This window comes from Thermobia domestica, chromosome 12 (genome assembly GCF_964235325.1).
Source record: "Thermobia domestica chromosome 12, izTheDome1.hap1.1, whole genome shotgun sequence".
Lineage (NCBI taxonomy): Eukaryota > Metazoa > Arthropoda > Insecta > Zygentoma > Lepismatidae > Thermobia > Thermobia domestica.
The window spans coordinates 78,695,619-78,713,961 of NC_137465.1; the positions used below are offsets into that span (position 1 = coordinate 78,695,619).

The 18,343-nt window shown below is 39.9% G+C and overlaps 1 protein-coding gene across 5 annotated transcripts in view; it reads right to left on the reverse strand.

Moving 5' to 3' along the window:
- LOC145666523 (uncharacterized) overlaps positions 1–18,343 on the reverse strand; it is a 216,452-nt gene that overhangs the window by 33,288 nt on the left and 164,821 nt on the right. For 4 of the 5 annotated variants that reach the window (XM_081733816.1, XM_081733819.1, XM_081733818.1 and 1 more), the window contains one exon: positions 2,482–2,558. The exons of the other annotated variant lie outside the window; for it this stretch is intronic. In XM_081733816.1, the coding sequence (XP_081589942.1) occupies positions 2,482–2,558 (77 nt within the window). The remainder of the gene's footprint in view (positions 1–2,481; positions 2,559–18,343) is intronic. 5 annotated transcript variants of the gene reach the window in all.

The window sequence follows — 18,343 nt, forward strand, 5'->3', positions numbered from 1 at the left end:
CTCTCTAAAGTAAAACTTTAATTGTATAATTCATAAAAATTGACTGTAATTCAGTGTGGATTGTATAAGTGAGAAAAATATAACGGGGCTTCACAGTTCCCAAGATCATACCTAGGACAATACTGGGAGCTAGATGATCTAAATTATAATGGATAAATGTCGATTTAGTCCAGTTTAAAATTTATCTAGTAAGTTGGTTTTATTGGAATGATTGACATCTTGTCAGTGTGACCATGATGAACCATATAGCTTGTCCAGTGTTAGTTTCACGCTGTATAACGGTAATGAGTATAGAAGGCGTATACTGAACGTCTGTGACTCAGCATGCATGCTTTGCGTCGACTTCCACTGACCCAGACTCAAAAATGCTTCAGGCTATAACAGATGCGTGATTATCTTTCCTGGCGTGTTGGATGTCAAATGGTTGTATTTTCAGACAGGTCTGACTTCAATCAGTCCTCCAGCGATGACTCCATACACATTAGAAGCTATCGTGGTGAGCGCGATCTGTCAATGTGCACTGTCAACCGCCACAGCAGCCAAACGGTATGTGACGGTATGGGTCGTCAGTGCGTACAACACCCGATCTCGGCCGTTGATATTAAAGACGTTCCGTCCGACCAGTGACCCCTACGTAAGGGAATTCCAGAGGCTGAAGTCATACATTTTCTTTAGACAACTCCAGACGATATATTTCAGCAAAACACCCGGCCAAATGCATATTACAAAGTTTAAGTCTTTGAGGAATGACGAGTACTGCTGCTTTCCTTACCTACACGGTCGCCTAATATGCGCTCATTGGACATTGCGGGATATGACTGATCGGACCTCGCTCGTCCCAGTTCTACAGGAAACAGTATATCTTATGGACTCACATATACACAGCGTGACAAACGATTTATCAAGAACATATAAAATCTATGTTTAATTCAATATCATCACGAATGGAGGTCCCGATTGGAGCAAATAAATGCTTTGTGCTATACTGATTTGAGTAGAATTGTTGTAGTCTTGAAATCTTTTGTGTATAGTCATATAGCACTGCACTGTACTACGCCATCTCATGTACTGTTCAGTATCACTCAATACAGTACTTGCACAAGACAGTTGCAGTGCACGGATTATCAGTGTTTCTAACTCACAAAAATTACGTATTACAACACAGTACATGAATCTAGGATCTATTTGTCTATGTATAGATACTTATCAATTTAATGGCAACACCTAAAAAATGCACCTTATGAGATTAATATGGCGTAGTACCACCGTTTGCAGTTCGAACGGCCCTGATGCGACATCATAGATGTCATGAAAATTGTAGCAAGTGATATATATATTACACCATTCCCTGTGGAGCGCATCACGCATTCCGTGAGAAAACGGAAATCTGAACTCGATTTGTGTGTCTAAAACGGAACACAATGTTCAATTATGTTAAGATCCGAAGATTGAAGAGGCGAGGGAAGGTGTTATATTTCATCATAATGTTCCTCAAACCATGTCGCAACAGCTCCAGCTGTGTGAATGAATGCATTATCATTCTGGAATATGACGTCATTACCCGGAAACAAATCTGGATCACAGAATGCCTCTAAAATAGTGACATGATCAAGTATAGTGATGCATTAGCAAAAAACGCACTGAAAACCACGATATTGAGGCCCATAGTACTACAGAGCCACAGCCATGTTTCACAGTTGGGTGAAGACACTGCAGATTATACATTTCTTCGAGCATCCACCAAATATATACACTGCCTATGGTTTAAAATAAGGTGTAATGACTCAATCGATCATATGTCACATTTCCAGTTATCCATGTTCATACTCGCTCACCATTCACGCCGTGCTAAAGCGTTATGGTCCCTTTTCATCAATTTCGCCCGTGTAACTCTACGCCGTATGTCCATATAATATAACTCGCAGTGGACTGTGATTGTCGACACAGGTTATGAGAGATGCTCCTTGAGTTCTGTCGCTTGCACCGCAATCGCACGATGGCTGGAGTGACAATACTCGGCGTGACCTGGCACTAGAGTTTTCTCCCGACCACTGTTCCTCTTCGCCGATGGGTTTTCACCGAGAATTTTGTAGGCTATCACTCTGGACACTGTTTCTCGCGACATATCCGTCACACTCGTGTGAGATTGCCGAGCGCCAACTTTGCCCTCTTTAGAAGCCAGAAGTCGCCCATTTTACACTATCACCGTCTGCTCAGTTCACTACACACTGCTGTTTTACGTTCCTCACGTAGTGCGGAGTTTGGCGTAACATCCCACTACCAATAGAACGGCGCTGCGGTCGTCGCCTGACTTGTCAACTCAGACTCTGACGTGCTTAACTACATGCGTTTCTATTAAATTGACAAGTACATATATACATATATAACGCGCAAACAAATCGTTAAAAAATAAAAATAAATAAAAAAATAAGGTAGCACGGAGTGTTGTAAGCACTTTTATAGTTAATACTTTATACTCACCAAGACCTTTGCGAATGAATTCCATTTTCATTCTGCTGTTGTAGTAGCATATATTGTTTAAGTTTCTGATGTATTCACTGCAAGACAAACAAAACTTTATTTTAAACTCATTTCTAATTTAAACATTTGCCAATATAATCAGAACAAAACCTTTACAGCAAACTAAAAGAGCAATAGAGCAATACCATGCAACATGAGAAATATAGTAATATGTTCAGTCATATTCAAAAGCACGCGTCGATATCGGGTTTAATTCAGAACCTGGATTAAAAAAAAAAAAAAAGCGAGAGAGAAATGTTTTTACAGAGATGTCTCCACAACAATTTCGTTGTCGGATATTTATTCTTTTCTGTTACGTAAGCCTACAGGGAGTACATAAAGTCCTGCAGGAAAGTAAAACTCTATAACTTGGAAACCGTTACGTTTAAGTGTATAAATTTTTGGGGTTGGAAGAAGGAAAGTTTAGTTCTGGCCACAATGCTCGATGACGTTCGCGCTGGTAATCACGTGACTTAAGATGGCGTCTATTAAAGAAAAGGCACAATGTGTTTTGTGATTTGCGGAATTAAAATCTTGCGTTTCAGTGCGAAGAAAGTTCCAAACAACGTATGGGAAAACACCCCCCAGCAGAAATAAATATCAAGAGGTGGTACGAGAAGTTTAAAGAAACGGAAAGTATGTCAGATTTACCACGCAGTGGAAGGCCAGGAACGAGTGACGATGTGGTTCACACGTTGCAGGACAGCGTAGCCAGGAATCCAATGAAGTCGCTTAAACGTAGGTCATTGGAACTGGAAATACCGAAGTCAACGTTACACAAGATCGTACGCAAGAATTTGAAGGTCCGGTCCTATAAGTTAAAATTTGTGCATGAGCTGATAGAGGAAGACTGTGACATGGAAACGGAATTCTGTGAGTCAATGCTTACCCGCTTACAAGAAGATGGTGACCTTCTGTCTCGATTTCTGTTTTCAGATGAAGCCACATTTTATGTGTCGGGAAAAGTGAACAGGCACAACTGCCGAATTTGGGGGGTGGAAAATCCACGTGAATTCGAGGAGCATAAGCGGGGTAGTCCCAAAGTCAACATGTGGTGTCCTGTTTCAATGGACCACATTGTCGGCCCTTTTTTCTTCGAGGAAGAGAAGGTAAATGGTAACAATTATCTGAACATGCTACAGACATTTCTTTTGCCAGAACTTACTAGGTTAGGCATCCTTAATGAGGTCCACATGCAACATGATAGGGCACCACCGCACTATGCCCTTCAAGTTCGACAGTTTCTTAACGAAGAATTTAAGGAGAGATGGATTGGCCGAAGAGGACCCACACCTTGGCCTGCAAGATCACCAGATTTGTGGCCTTGTGATTACTGGCTGTGGGGACACGTGAAGACCAAGGTGTATTCGCAGAAGTCAGCTAATCTGCACGATCTCAAGAACAAAATAACTGATGTGATTTTAAACATTCCAGACGAGCACCGCCAACACGCAATTCTTGGTTTCCCAAAAAGACTGCAAGTGTGTTTGGACGTAAATGGTGCACAATTGGAGGTTTGGCGATGAACCTTAACTAGCAGAAACAAAACTTTGAACCTTTCTGTAAGTACACCAAAAAGTATTTGTTAATACATTACGTAGTTTTTAAGTTATAGAGTTTTACTTTCCTGCAGGACTTTATGGACTCCGTGTACATAACAAATTTGTTGTGGATTGTTGGTAGGGTTGCTATACGTCACGGAATTTCGGGGATTGAATCGGAATGGACATAAATGTCTCGGTTTTGGGCGAAGAAGAGAAAAAAAATAGTTTCTTCTTAGCATTAAAAAAATCTGTTCAGCTTATAAATATAGCGGCTCAATGCATAAACGGGTTAAACAAATTGACAAACGCATAACAACGTATCTCCTTGCATCCATCCACAGACCAGAAGTTGATATTTAAAGCGTTTTATGTTACGATATAGGTGCATTTCGCCAGCCCCCACACCTTGGAGTTTCGAAACAAAACCTATGCCAATCGTTTGTGCTACGTTTGTGCCGGAATGTACCGCAAAAATTTTCGTTTGTACCACTTCCGTTACGAAGTTATAAGGGTTTTAAAGTGGGAGGGCTGGGGAAACGGCAGCCCCCCACCTTGCAATTTCAAAACGAAACCTATGGCAATCGTTTGTGCTACGTTTGTGCCGAAATGTACCGCAAAACGTTTCGTTTGTACCACTTCCGGCACGAAGTTATAAGGGTTTTAAAGTGGGAGTGCTGGGGAAACGGCAGCCCTCCACCCAAGAATTTCAAAACAAAACCTATGCCAATCGTTTGTGCTACGTTTGTGCCGGAATGTACCGCAAAAATTTTCGTTTGTACCATTTCCGGTACGAAGTTATAAGGGTTTTCAAGTCGGGGGGGGGGGGCTGGAGAAACGGCAGACTCCAACCTTGGAATTTCGAAACAAAACCTATGCCAATCGTTTGTGCTACGTTTGTGTCGGAATGTTCCGCAAAAATTTTCGTTTGTACCACTTCCGGTACGAAGTTATAAGAGTTTTAAAGCGGGAGCTGGGAAAACGGCAACCCCCTACCTTGGAATTTCGAAACAAAACCTATGGCAATCGTTTGTTCTACGTTTGTGCCGAAATGTACCGCAAAACGTTTCGTTTGTACCACTTCCGGTACGAAGTTATAAGGGTTTTAAAGTGGGAGTGCTGGGGAAACGGCAGCCCTCCACCCAAGAATTTCAAAACAAAACCTATGCCAATCGTTTGTGCTACGTTTGTGCCGGAATGTACCGCAAAAATTTTCGTTTGTATCACTTCCGGTACGAAGTTATAAGGGTTTTCAAGTCGGGGGGGGGGGGGGGCTGGAGAAACGGCAGACTCCAACCTTGGAATTTCGAAACAAAACCTATGCCAATCGTTTGTGCTACGTTTGTGTCGGAATGTTCCGCAAAAATTTTCGTTTGTACCACTTCCGGTACGAAGTTATAAGAGTTTTAAAGCGGGAGCTGGGAAAACGGCAACCCCCTACCTTGGAATTTCGAAACAAAACCTATGGCAATCGTTTGTTCTACGTTTGTGCCGAAATGTACCGCAAAACGTTTCGTTTGTACCACTTCCGGTACGAAGTTATAAGGGTTTTAAAGTGGGAGTGCTGGGGAAACGGCAGCCCTCCACCCAAGAATTTCAAAACAAAACCTATGCCAATCGTTTGTGCTACGTTTGTGCCGGAATGTACCACAAAAATTTTCGTTTGTATCACTTCCGGTACGAAGTTATAAGGGTTTATAAGTCGGGGGGGGGGCTGGAGAAACGGCAGCCTCCAAATTTGGAATTTCGAAACAAAACCTATGGCAATCGTTTGTGCTACGTTTGTACCGGAATGTACCACAAAAATTTTCGTTTGTACCACTTCCGGTACGAAGTTATAAGAGTTTTAAAGTGGGGGGCTGGGGAAAGGGCAATCCCCTACCTTGGAATTTCGAAACGAAACCTATGCCAATCGTTTGTGCTACGTTTGTGCCGGAATGTACCGCAAAAATTTTCGTTTGTACCACTTCCGGTACGAAGTTATAAGGGTTTTAAAGTCGGGGGCTGGAGAAACGGCAGCCCCCCACCTAGGAATTTCGAAACAAAGCCTATGGCAATCGTTTGTTATACGTTTGTGCCGAAATGTACCGCAAAAAGTTTCGTTTGTACCACTTCCGGTACGAAGTTACAAGGGTTTTAAAGTGGGGGGCTGGAGAAACGACAGCCTCCAAACTTGGAATTTCGAAACAAAACCTATGCCAATCGTTTGTGCTACGTTTGTGCCGGAATGTACCGCAAAAAGTTTCGTTTGTACAACTTCCGGTACGAAGTTATAAGGGTTTTAAAGTGGGGGGCTAGGGAAAGGGCAATCCCCTACCTTGGAATTTCGAAACGAAACCTATGCCAATCGTTTGTGCTACGTTTGTGCCGGAATGTACCGCAAAAAGTTTCGTTTGTACCACTTCCGGTACGAACTTATAAGGGTTTTAAAGTGGGGGGCTGGAAAAACAGCAGCCCCCTCCACCTAAAAATTTCAAAGCAAAACTTATGCCAATCGTTTGTGCTACGTTTGTGCCGGAATGTACCGCAAAAATTTTCGTTTGTACCACTTCCGGTACGAAGTTCTAAGGGTTTTAAAGTGGGAGTGCTGGGGAAACGGCAGCCCTCCACCCAAGAATTTCAAAACAAAACCTATGCCAATCGTTTGTGCTACGTTTGTGCCGGAATGTACCGCAAAAATTTTCGTTTGTACCACTTCCGGTACGAAGTTATAAGGGTTTTAAAGTGGGAGGGCTGGGGAAACGGCAGCCCTCCACCCAAGAATTTCAAAACAAAACCTATGCCAATCGTTTGTGCTACGTTTGTGCCGGAATGTACCGCAAAAATTTTCGTTTGTACCACTTCCGGTACGAAGTTATAAGGGTTTTAAAGTGGGAGGGCTGGGGAAACGGCAGCCCTCCACCCAAGAATTTCAAAACAAAACCTATGCCAATCGTTTGTGCTACGTTTGTGCCGAAATGTACCGCAAAACGTTTCGTTTGTACCACTTCCGGTACGAAGTTATAAGGGTTTTAAAGTGGGAGTGCTGGGGAAACGGCAGCCTCCAAACTTGGAATTTCGAAACAAAACCTATGGCAATCGTTTGTTCTACGTGTGTGCCGGAATGTACCGCAAAAATTTTCGTTTGTACCACTTCCGGTACGAAGTTATAAGGGTTTTCAAGTCGGGGGGGGGGGGGGCTGGAGAAACGGCAGACTCCAACCTTGGAATTTCGAAACAAAACCTATGCCAATCGTTTGTGCTACGTTTGTGCCGAAATGTACCGCAAAAATTTTCGTTTGTACCACTTCCGGTACGAAGTTTTAAGAGTTTTAAAGCGGGAGCTGGGAAAACGGCAACCCCCTACCTTGGAATTTCGAAACGAAACCTATGCCAATCGTTTGTGCTACGTTTGTGCCGGAATGTCCCGCAAAAACTTTCGTTTGTACCACTTCCGGTACGAAGTTATAAGGGTTTTGAAGTGGGGGGCTGGAGAAACGGCAGCCTCCAAACTTGGAATTTCGAAACAAAGCCTATGGCAATCGTTTGTTCTACGTTTGTGCCGAAATGTACCGCAAAAAGTTTCGTTTGTACCACTTCCGGTACGAAGTTATAAGGGTTTTAAAGTGGGGGGGCTGGAGAAACGGCAGCCTCCAAACTTGGAATTTCGAAACAAAACCTATGGCAATCGTTTGTGCTACGTTTGTGCCGGAATGTACCGCAAAATGTTTCGTTTATACCACTTCTGGTAGCAAGTTATAAGGGTTTTAAAGTGGGTGGGCTGGAGAAACGGCAACCTCCAAACTTGGAATTTCGAAACAAAGCCTATGGCAATCGTTTGTGCTACGTTTGTGCCGGAATGTACCACAAAAATGTTCGTTTGTACCACTTCCGGTACGAAGTTATAATAGTTTTATAGTGGGGGGCAAACTTCAGAAACATCAAATACTATACAAATAGAGATAGAAACATAGAGTTAACGGCAATCGTTAGTGCACTTAAAAGCACTAAGCACTAACGTTAGTGCTATAATATTTTGGGATTTATTCAAGATTTTTGGTGGGCAGGCCTACTTCAGAAATATCAAATTCTATACAAATAAAGGTAGAAACATAGTGTTAACGGCAATCATTAGTGCATCATTAGTTCACTTAAACGCACTAAGCACTAACGTTAGTGCTACTATATTTTGAGATTTATTCAAAAAATTTGGTGGGGGTGTCAACTTCAGAAATATCAAATTCTATACAAATAGGGATAGAAACATGGGGTTAATGGCAAATGTTAGTGCATCGTTAGTGCACTTAAACGTACTAAGCACTATCGTTGGTGCTACCATATTTTGGAATTCATTCAAGATTTTCGGTGTGATGGGCAACTTCAGTAATTTCTAATTCTATACAAATAGAGATAGGAACATAGTTAACGGCAATCGTTAGTGCACTTAAAATACTAAACACCGACGTTAGTGCTACAATATTTTGGGATTTATTCAAGATTTTAGATGGGGGCCAACTTCAGAAATATCAATTTCTATACAAATAGAGGTAGAAACATGCAGTTAAAGACAATCGTTATTGCATCGTTAGTGCACTTAAATGCACTAAGCATTAAGGTTAGCATTACCATATTTTGGGATTTATTCAAGATTTTTGGTGGAGCCAACTTCAGAAATATCAAATTCCATACAAACATTTAGTGCTTTCTAGAAGTACTAACGATACACTAATGAATGGCATTAATTTTTTGTTAGTGCTTGAAGTTGACGCAAGTTAACCGTGCCTCCAAAGATATTGTACCTGTAGCACCTACACTAATGAAGTACTAACGGTAGGGGTTGGTGCACTAAGAACCACTAACAATTGCACTAGAAGATATCATTAGTGCTTTTGAATATGGCGGAAATTTGATGCAATTAAAAATTCCCAATAAATGTCTTATAGGAGTTTAGTGACATGTAATTGTGCATAACTACACTAATATTGAAGGACAAACGAAACTGTTAGTGTTTCCTAGAAGCTCTAACGATGCACTAACGATTGCACTAGAATAGATCATTAGTACTCTTGAATTTGACGGAAATTTGATGCAATGAAAAATTTCCCATAAATTTATTGTGTGTTTCGTTACATGTAATTGGCCATAACTAAACTAATATTGAAGTTCTAACTAAATTGTTAGTGTTTTCCAGAAGCACTACCAATGCACTAATGAATGGCACTAAGTTTTTAGTTAGTGCTTGAAGTGGGGGCGCTAAGTTCACTCTGGCCTCAAAAGGTATTTTAATTGTAGCACATTTACTAATGAAGCACTAACCTTAGGTGTAGATGCGCTAAGAAGCACTAACAATGCACTAACGATCGCTCTAGAAGAGATCATTAGTGATTTTGAATTTGGCGGAAATTTGATTCAATGAAAAATTTGCCTAAATTTCTTGTGAGTCTCGTGATATGTAATTGGCCATAACTACACTAATAGTGAAGCACTAACGAAATTGTTAGTGCTTTATAGAAGCACTAACGAATTGGACTATTTTTTCCGTTAGTGCTTAAAGTGCCGGTGCGAAATTCACGCTGACTTTCTCATAGGTTTTTTTTTACTTGTAACACCTACACTAATGAAGCACTAACGTTAGGTGTTTGTGCTCTAAGAAGCAATTACGATGCACTAACAATTGCACTAACAGAGGTAATTAGTGCTTTTGAATGCGATGGGAATTTGATACAATGAATAATTCCCTATGTGTTTCTTATGGGAGTTTTGAGACTTATAATTGGCCATTTCTCACTAATGGTGAAACACTAACGAAACTACTTGTATGTTCTAGAAGTACTAACAATGCACTAACGTATAAAACTAATTTTTTCGTTAGTGCTTGTAGTGGGGGCTAAGTTCACGATAATTTCGAAAGTTTTCTTTCCTTGTAACATTAGTGCTTCCTACTGCACCAACACCTAAGTTTCGTGCTTCATTAGTGTAGGTGCTACAAGTAAGAAACCTTTGCGGACCAGCGTGAACTTGGTTCCCACTTCAAGCAGTAACGAAAAATAAGTCCATTAGTTAATGTATCGTTAGCGCTTCTGCAAAACACTCATAGTTCCGTTAATGCTTAACTATTGATGTAGATATGACCAATTATATGCCACAAAAATCCCATAAGAGATTCATGTGGAATTTTTTATTGCGTCAAATTTCTGCCAAAATCAAAAGCACTAATGACCTCTTCTACTGAAATCGTTAGTGCTTCTTAGTGCATTAACACCTAACGTTAGTTCTTCATTAATGTAGGTCCTACAAGTAAAAAAAACCTTTGGAAGCTTTCATGAACTTGGCGCCCCACTTCAACCAATAACGAAAAAATTAGAGCCGTTTTCGTTAGTGCTTCACTATTAGTGTAGTTATGGCCAGTTACATCTCAGGAAACTCACATAAGAAATTTAAGGGGAGTTTTTCACTGTGTCAAATTTCTGCCAAATTAAAATGCACTAATGATCATTTCCAGTACAATCCTTAGTGCATCGTTAGTGCTTCTTCGTGCACCAACCCCTAACGTTAGTGCTTAATTAGTGTAGGTGCTACAAGTAAAATATCTTTGGTGGTCAGGTGAATTTGCGCCCTCTTCAAGCACTAACAAAGTAATTAGTGCATTCGTTACTGATTCCTGAAAATACTGACACTCTGTATGGAATTTGATATTTCTGAATTTGGCCCCCACCAAAAATTTTGAATAAATCTCAAAATGTAGTAACACTAACGTTAGTGCTTAGTGCATTTAAGTGCACTAATCACGCTCTAACGATTGCCGTTAACTCCATGTTTCTACCTCTATTTGTATAAAATTTGATATTTTTGAAGTTGGCCCCCCACCAAAGATCTTCAATAAATTCCAAAATATGGTAGCACTAACGTTAGTGCTTAGTGCGTTTAAGTGCACTAACAATGCACTAACGATCGCCATTAACCCCATTTTTATACATCAATTGTATGGAATTTGATATTTCTGACGTTGACTCCTTACCAAAAATCTTGAATAAATACCAAAATATTGTAGAACTGACATTAGTCCTTAGTGCGTTTAAGTACACTAACGATGCACTAACGATTGCCGTTAACACTATGTTTCTACCTCTATTTGTATAAAATTTGATATTTCTGAAGTTGGCCCCTCCAACAAAAATCTTGAATAAATCTGAAAATATGGTAGCACTAATGTTAAGGCTTAGTGCGTTTAAGTGCACTAATAATGCACTAATGATTGCCGTTAACACTATGTTTCTACCTTTATTTGTATAGAATTAGATATTTCTGAAGTTGGCACCCCACCAAAAATTTTGAATAAATCCCAAAATATGGTAGCACTAACGTTAGTGCTTAGTGTGTTTAAGTGCACTAACGATGCGCTAAGTTTTGTGAAAATCTGTCTGCATAAAGATGAGTGGGGGGCTAACTTCATATGAAGTTGGTCCCCCACCAAAATCTTCAATATCTCGTAAACGCTGATAGCACTAACGTTAGTTCTAAATGCACTAACGATGCATTAACGATGTGCAACGTTTGGTGTAATTTGGGAGAGGTGGGGGGCAAACTTCACGCACGTAATTTTTTTTGCGGTACATTCCGGTAAAAACGTACCACAAACGATTGACATAGTCTTATCTCGAAATTCCAAGGTGGGGGGTTCTGGAAACGGCAGCTCCCTAGTTAAAACTGTCATACTTTTGTACTGGAAGTGATACAAACAAAAATGTTTGCGACACATTCCGACACAAATGTTGTTAAACGATTTGCATAGGTCTCGTTTCGAAATTCCGAGGGGGTATGAAAACGGCAGCCCCGTAGTTTGAAACTCTCGTATCTTTGTACCGGAAATGGTACAGAAAAGAGTTTAGCAAAACGTTCCTGTTCAAAAGTAGTGCAAAGAGTGGGCATAGGTCTCACTTCGAAATTCCTGAGTGCGGGGCTTCCCTTTCCACAGCCCCTCTTGAAAACTCATAAAACTGCGTATCGGAAGTGGAACAAACGCAACTTTTTGCGGTTCATTCCGGCACAAACGTAGCACACACGATTGGCATAGGTTTTGTTTCGAAATTCCAAGGTTGGAAGCTGCCGTTTCTCCAGCACCCCCCCCCCCCCACTTTAAAACCCTTATAACTACGTACCGGAAGTGGTACAAACGAAAATTTTTGCGGTACATTCCGGCACAAAACGTAGCACACACGCTTGGCATAGGTTTTGTTTTGAAATTCCTAGGTGGGAGGGCTGACGTTTCCCCAGCCTCCCACTTCAAAACCCTAATAACTTCGTACCGGAAGTGGTACAAACGAAACTTTTTGCGGTACATTCCGGCACAAACGTAGCACAAACGATTGGAATAGGATTTGTTTCGAAATTCCAAGTTTGGAGGCTGCCGTTTCTCCAGCCCCCCCCCACTTTAAAACCCTTATAACTTCGTACCGGAAGTGGTACAAACGAAAGTTTTTGCATTACATTCCGGCACAAACGTAGCACAAGCGATTGGCATAAGTTTTGTTTCGAAATTCCAAGGTAGGGGGTTGACCGTTCCGCAGCCCCCACATTAAAAATCTTAAAACATCGTACCGGAGGCGGTACAAACGAAAATTTTTGCGGTACATTCCGGCACAAACGTAGCACAAACGATTCGCATAGGTTTTGTTTCGAAATTCCAAGGTTGGAGTCGGCCATTTCTCCAGCCCTCCCACTTTAAAACCCTTATAACTTCGTACCGGAAGTGGTACAAACGAAAATTTTTGCGGAACATTTCGACACAAACGTAGCACAAACGATTGGCATAGTTTTTGTTTCGAAATTGCAAGGTTGCAGGCTTCCGTTTCTCCAGCCCCGTTCTTCAAAACCCTTATAACTTCGTACCAGAAGTGATACAAACGAAAATTTTTGCGGTACATTCCGGCACAAACGTAGCACAGACGATTGCCATAGGTTTTGTTTCGAAATTCCAAATTTGGAGGCTGCCGTTTCTCCACCCCCCCCCCCACTTTAAAACCCTTATAACTTCGTACCGGAAGTGGTACAAACGAAAATTTTTGTGGTACATTCCTGCACAAAAGTAGAAAAACGATTGGCATAGGTTTTGTTTCGAAATTCCAAGTTTGGCGGCCTCCTTTTCTCCAGCCCCCCCCACTTTAAAACCCTTATAACTTCGTACCGGAAGTGGTACAAACGAAAATTTTTGCGAGACATTCCGGCACAAACGTAGCACAAACGATTGCCATAGGTTTTGTTTCGAAATTCCAAGGTAGGGGGTTGCCGTTTCTCCAGCCCCCCACTTTAAAACCCATATAACTTCGTACCGGAAGTGGTACAAACGAAAATTTTTCCGGTACATTCCGGCACAAACGTAGCACAAACGATTGCTTTAGGTTTTGTTTCGAAATTCCAAGTTCGGAGGCTGCCGTTTCTTCAGCCCCCCCACTTTAAAACCCTTATAACTTCGTACCGGAAATGGTACAAACGAAAAATTTTGCGGTACATTCCGGCACAAACGTAGCACAAACGATTGGCATAGGTTTTGTTTTGAAATTCCTAGGTGGGGGCTGCCGTTTCCCCAGCCCCCCACTTTAAATCCCTTATAACTTCGTACCGGAAGTGGTACAAACGAAAATTTTTGCGGTACATTCCGGCACAAACGTAGCACAAACGATTGCCATAGGTTTTGTTTTGAAATTCCTAGGTGGGGGGCTGACGTTTCCCCAGCCTCCCACTTCAAAACCCTAATAACTTCGTACCGGAAGTGGTACAAACGAAAATTTTTGCGGAACATTCCGGCACAAACGTAGCACAAACGATTGGCATAGTTTTTGTTTCGAAATTCCAAGTTTGGAGGCTGCCGTTTCTCCAGCCCCCTACTTCAAAACCCTTATAACTTCGTACCGGAAGTGGTACAAACGAAAATTTTTGCGGTACATTTTGGCACAAACGTAGCACAAACGATTGGCATAGGTTTCGTTTCGAAATTCCAAGGTAGGGGATTGCCCTTTCCCCAGCCCCCGACTTTAAAACTCTTATAACTTCGTACCGGAAGTGGTACAAACGAAAATTTTTGTGGTACATTCCGGCACAAACGATTACCATAGGTTTTGTTTCGAAATTCCAAGTTTGGCGGCCTCCTTTTCTCCAGCCCCCCCCCCCACTTTAAAACCCTTATAACTGCGTACCGGAAGTGGTACAAACGAAAATTTTTGTGGTACATTCCTGCACAAACGTAGCACAAACGATTGGCATAGGTTTTGTTTCGAAATTCTAAGTTTGGAGGCTGCCGTTTCTCCAGCCCCCCCACTTTAAAACCCTTATAACTTCGTACCGGACGTGGTACAAACGAAAATTTTTGCGGTACATTCCGGCACAAACATAGCACAAACGATTGCCATAGGTTTCGTTTTGAAACTCCAAGGTGGGGGGGCTGCCGTTTCCCCAGCCCCCCCACTTTAAAACCCTTATAACTTCGTACCGGAAGTGGTACAAACGAAAATTTTTGCGGTACATTCCGGCACAAACGTAGCACAAACGATTGGCATAGGTTTTGTTTCGTAACTCCAAGGTGGGGGGGGGGGGCTGGCGAAATGCACCTTTACGATATTGCATTCCACTAATTTTCTTTGTATTTCTAGAGTCGCTGTGCCCGGCAATGCAAAGTAGAAAGCTGCACTTTATGTTTATGTTAGAAGATTCAAATAGCAAGCCTTGATTACTTTTCCAATAATATCAGAAAAGCAAAAATAGAAAATATTCGAAAATTTTAACTGACAGAAAACCAGGATGCAGAAATTTAATATTTTGCGCTGTTACACACTCTATAATGATCAGATGAGAATGTCACTTAGATAGGAATGGCTCCTTTAATTTTAGCAACTCAGTTCTCAGTAGTCAGTATGTGTGGATTAGTGACTGGGTTGCCTTAGTTGTGAGTGTTGTTCCTACTGTGCGGGTACTGTGCTAGTGACTTACTCATTAATTGCCAAGAAACGTGATTCCGTCTGCAACGCTACCAAAAAGACGTTGTTGTTTCTATGATAAATTACAGAATAATTTTCCATACACGAAAAAATTAAAATTAAAGTCAATGACAAAATTTAAAATTTTTTTTTTCCTTCTACGTATAATGCTGTGTTTTCAATCAGTCATGGTGGAAAATCAGACATTACAGAGTATATCAAATCTAAAATGCACAAAACATTTAGACTGTTCTCACCTCTGAGAAACTTCTGTGAAGCCTGAAGACAAGCTTTTCGAACTAGCCACAAATAAGGGTACATTTGCTTTTCACACTATGAAACACAATCACAGTTTTAATTCTATGAATGGCACCTCCCAAACTGTGAGAGAATAGTCACAAGAAAGAACTTCAAATGCGCCCGTCAAGGAAAGTGGCAACTCACTGTCAATGTTTTAGCACCCTACATTCTGCAGATGTTCATAAATTAGAACATGCTCGGTTTGTACTAGTTATAATAGTTCGACTAACAAGACCATTAAGTTGGTTCCTATTCTCATCCGTTATTTTGTACCCGATTTCGGAATTAAAATTAGAATGCTAAGGTTAGGGAATTTTCCGAGGGGAAACCTCAGAAATGGTTACAAATTTCATTATCTGCCAACAACACAAATACAAAGTTTGGAAAGGTCAACTGAGAAGGAAAGAATAACATTATCTATCATACATGAAATTTATGATTCATATGTAAAAACGGTTTCTGATGCAATTTTTTCCTCCTGAATTCAAATATGTAATCCTTCTTGACCTAGCACATAGGGTTTTCCCACAATTTGAAAAAAAAACATGTTGACTGATGAATAAAAAAATATCAGTGTTTGGTGCATACGAAAACATATATTTGACAACCGCGCAAAATGTGGCAATGCCGAGATGTCACATGAAAACAATATAACAGACAATGCAAATCGAGTGTCGAAGTGTTGTCTGTTCTGCAGCGGTTGAGGTTTCTGCTTTGCAGTTTTTAGAAAAGAACACATTGTTATTATGGCGAATCGAGGTTGCGTAAATCACCGAGATTCATTTTGTTATAGTGGAACCTTTTACTGTCTTACTTCCGCCTTTACACATCAAGTTAAGGGTTATGAAACAATCTGTGAAGGCTTTGGAGAAAAATGGCACATGCTTCAAATATATTAGTGACAGGTTTTCAAAACTAATATAGAAGAAACTAAAGGAAGGAGTATTTACAGGGCCACAGATAAGAAAGTTGATGATGGATCCAGGTTTTGGGAATACGATGGGTGAAGTTGAACTGCTTGCGTAGAAAGTTTTAAAAATGTAGTTAATACCTTCTTGAGTAATAACAAGGCTGAGAACTACGAATGGCTGGTTAGTGATACGTTACTACACTTCCGACAATTATGATGTAACATGAGTATGAAGCTACACTTTCTGCATAGTCACTTGAGTAACTTCCCAAGTAACTTGGGACACTTCAGTGAAGAACAAGGGTAGAGATTCAACCAGACAATTAAGCTAATGGAGAAAAGATATCAGGTAAGGTGGAATATTAACATGCTTGCTGATTTTTGTTGGCTTCTGAAAAGGGAGTGAAGTTTTACATTCCTTTATTTCTGAACTAGCTTCATTTATTGATTTGTGTTTCATGTGTATGTTTGAGTAGCCATTGTTATTGCTTCTATAGGTTACAAACTACTGAAATACTTTCATTTATGCATCTGTGTTACATGTATATTTGCTATCATAGTAATTACCTAGTGTTTTAACGTACTTGGTATAGTACGTGTATAAGTATTACTATTGCTACTGTAAATACTACAAACAACAAAAATGACGATTAAAGCATTGCAAGAATATGTTTAGATATTTAACATAAAAATATAAATATCCATGGGAAAAACTGAAATATTGATACGTAGGGGTTTCCATTTTTGTTTATGCAATAAATATGTGTATGTAGATTTCAACGCTTATATGTCTCATTTAGCTGTCGATTTAAAAAATAAAGGTGCTACAGAAAAAGTAATTATATTTTGAAAGTCTACGCAAATTTCCGATTTCAAATCATCCTGAACATTCTATTTATCTCGAGTTTCAAATTTTCTATATATACATTTTTTTTTAAAAAACATGATTTTCATAATTTTCCCGTGTTTGAGCATTTTTTTTTTAAGAAACCTGATATGTTAGCGTAACACGAAGTTAATTTTCGTAATCAGCATCCTCAAATTATATAAAAACATAAGAAACATCTAAGTTATCAGAAACTTCATCTCAAAATGTCGGATTGTGTAATGTTTTCTCAAAAGTAAAATCCAATCTAAACAAGCATATTCTGCACAATTGTATTCAATGTTTAAATGTCCTGTTATCAGAGGAAGACGGTCGTTCGGAAGATATTTTTCGCATATATATATATATATATATATATATATATATATATATATATATATACTGTCCGTGTAGTAAGTTTGCGGGAAATTTGTGATTTTGCAGATGTCCAATACAAACAAATTCTTGGACATTAGAAAATCAGATGGTCATCTTTAGCATCCGCAATTGATAGGATTTTACATCTTTTTGCAGGAATGATGCCTATACTATTAAAAATATTTTTTGATAACATTTTGTTTCTCTAGCATCAGTTTTCGCAGTGTCAATCAAAATGTATAATTGAATTTAAAAAACAAAGTGAAAAGAAAATGACGCTGTTGATTTTCTCTCTGAGCTTCATGGTCTTCTTAATCGAGTTAAAAAGGAAAAACTGAACATTTTGTACCTAGAAGAACAGTCATTATTTCATACGTCGCACAAAGAAGGTGAAATTATGGAAATAACGCCTTACCAGCAGTGTGACAAGTTCTGACATGTGCATTAGCTATATTGAAAAGTTAGTATCAGAAAATCCTGCTGAAGAATAATGGAAAATGTTACTTGGCTTTGTTCTCAAACAAACATTGTTTGGGTATGAGCTGAAGCTCAATCATAGTTGGCGGTTGTTTTAAAGAATTCGATCCTTCACATAGATGACGGACAATACTTTTGAGTAGTATACTCTATCGAGAATTCGAGTTCAAAGTATTTGTCTATGGAACATAAATGGGTACAAACTTTTAACACATTTCATGAGGAAAGAATAGATGTTTCAGAATTCTCGTCTCTGGTAGAATTTGCCCTTGCTCTTCCTGAACCAATGCCTCCATGGAGAGTATGCTTTCACTTATGGACAAACGAGAAAATAAACTGAACATTGACACTATTGAAGCATGTGTGACACTGAAGTCCCACTTAATAGATTTTTCAAGTGTAT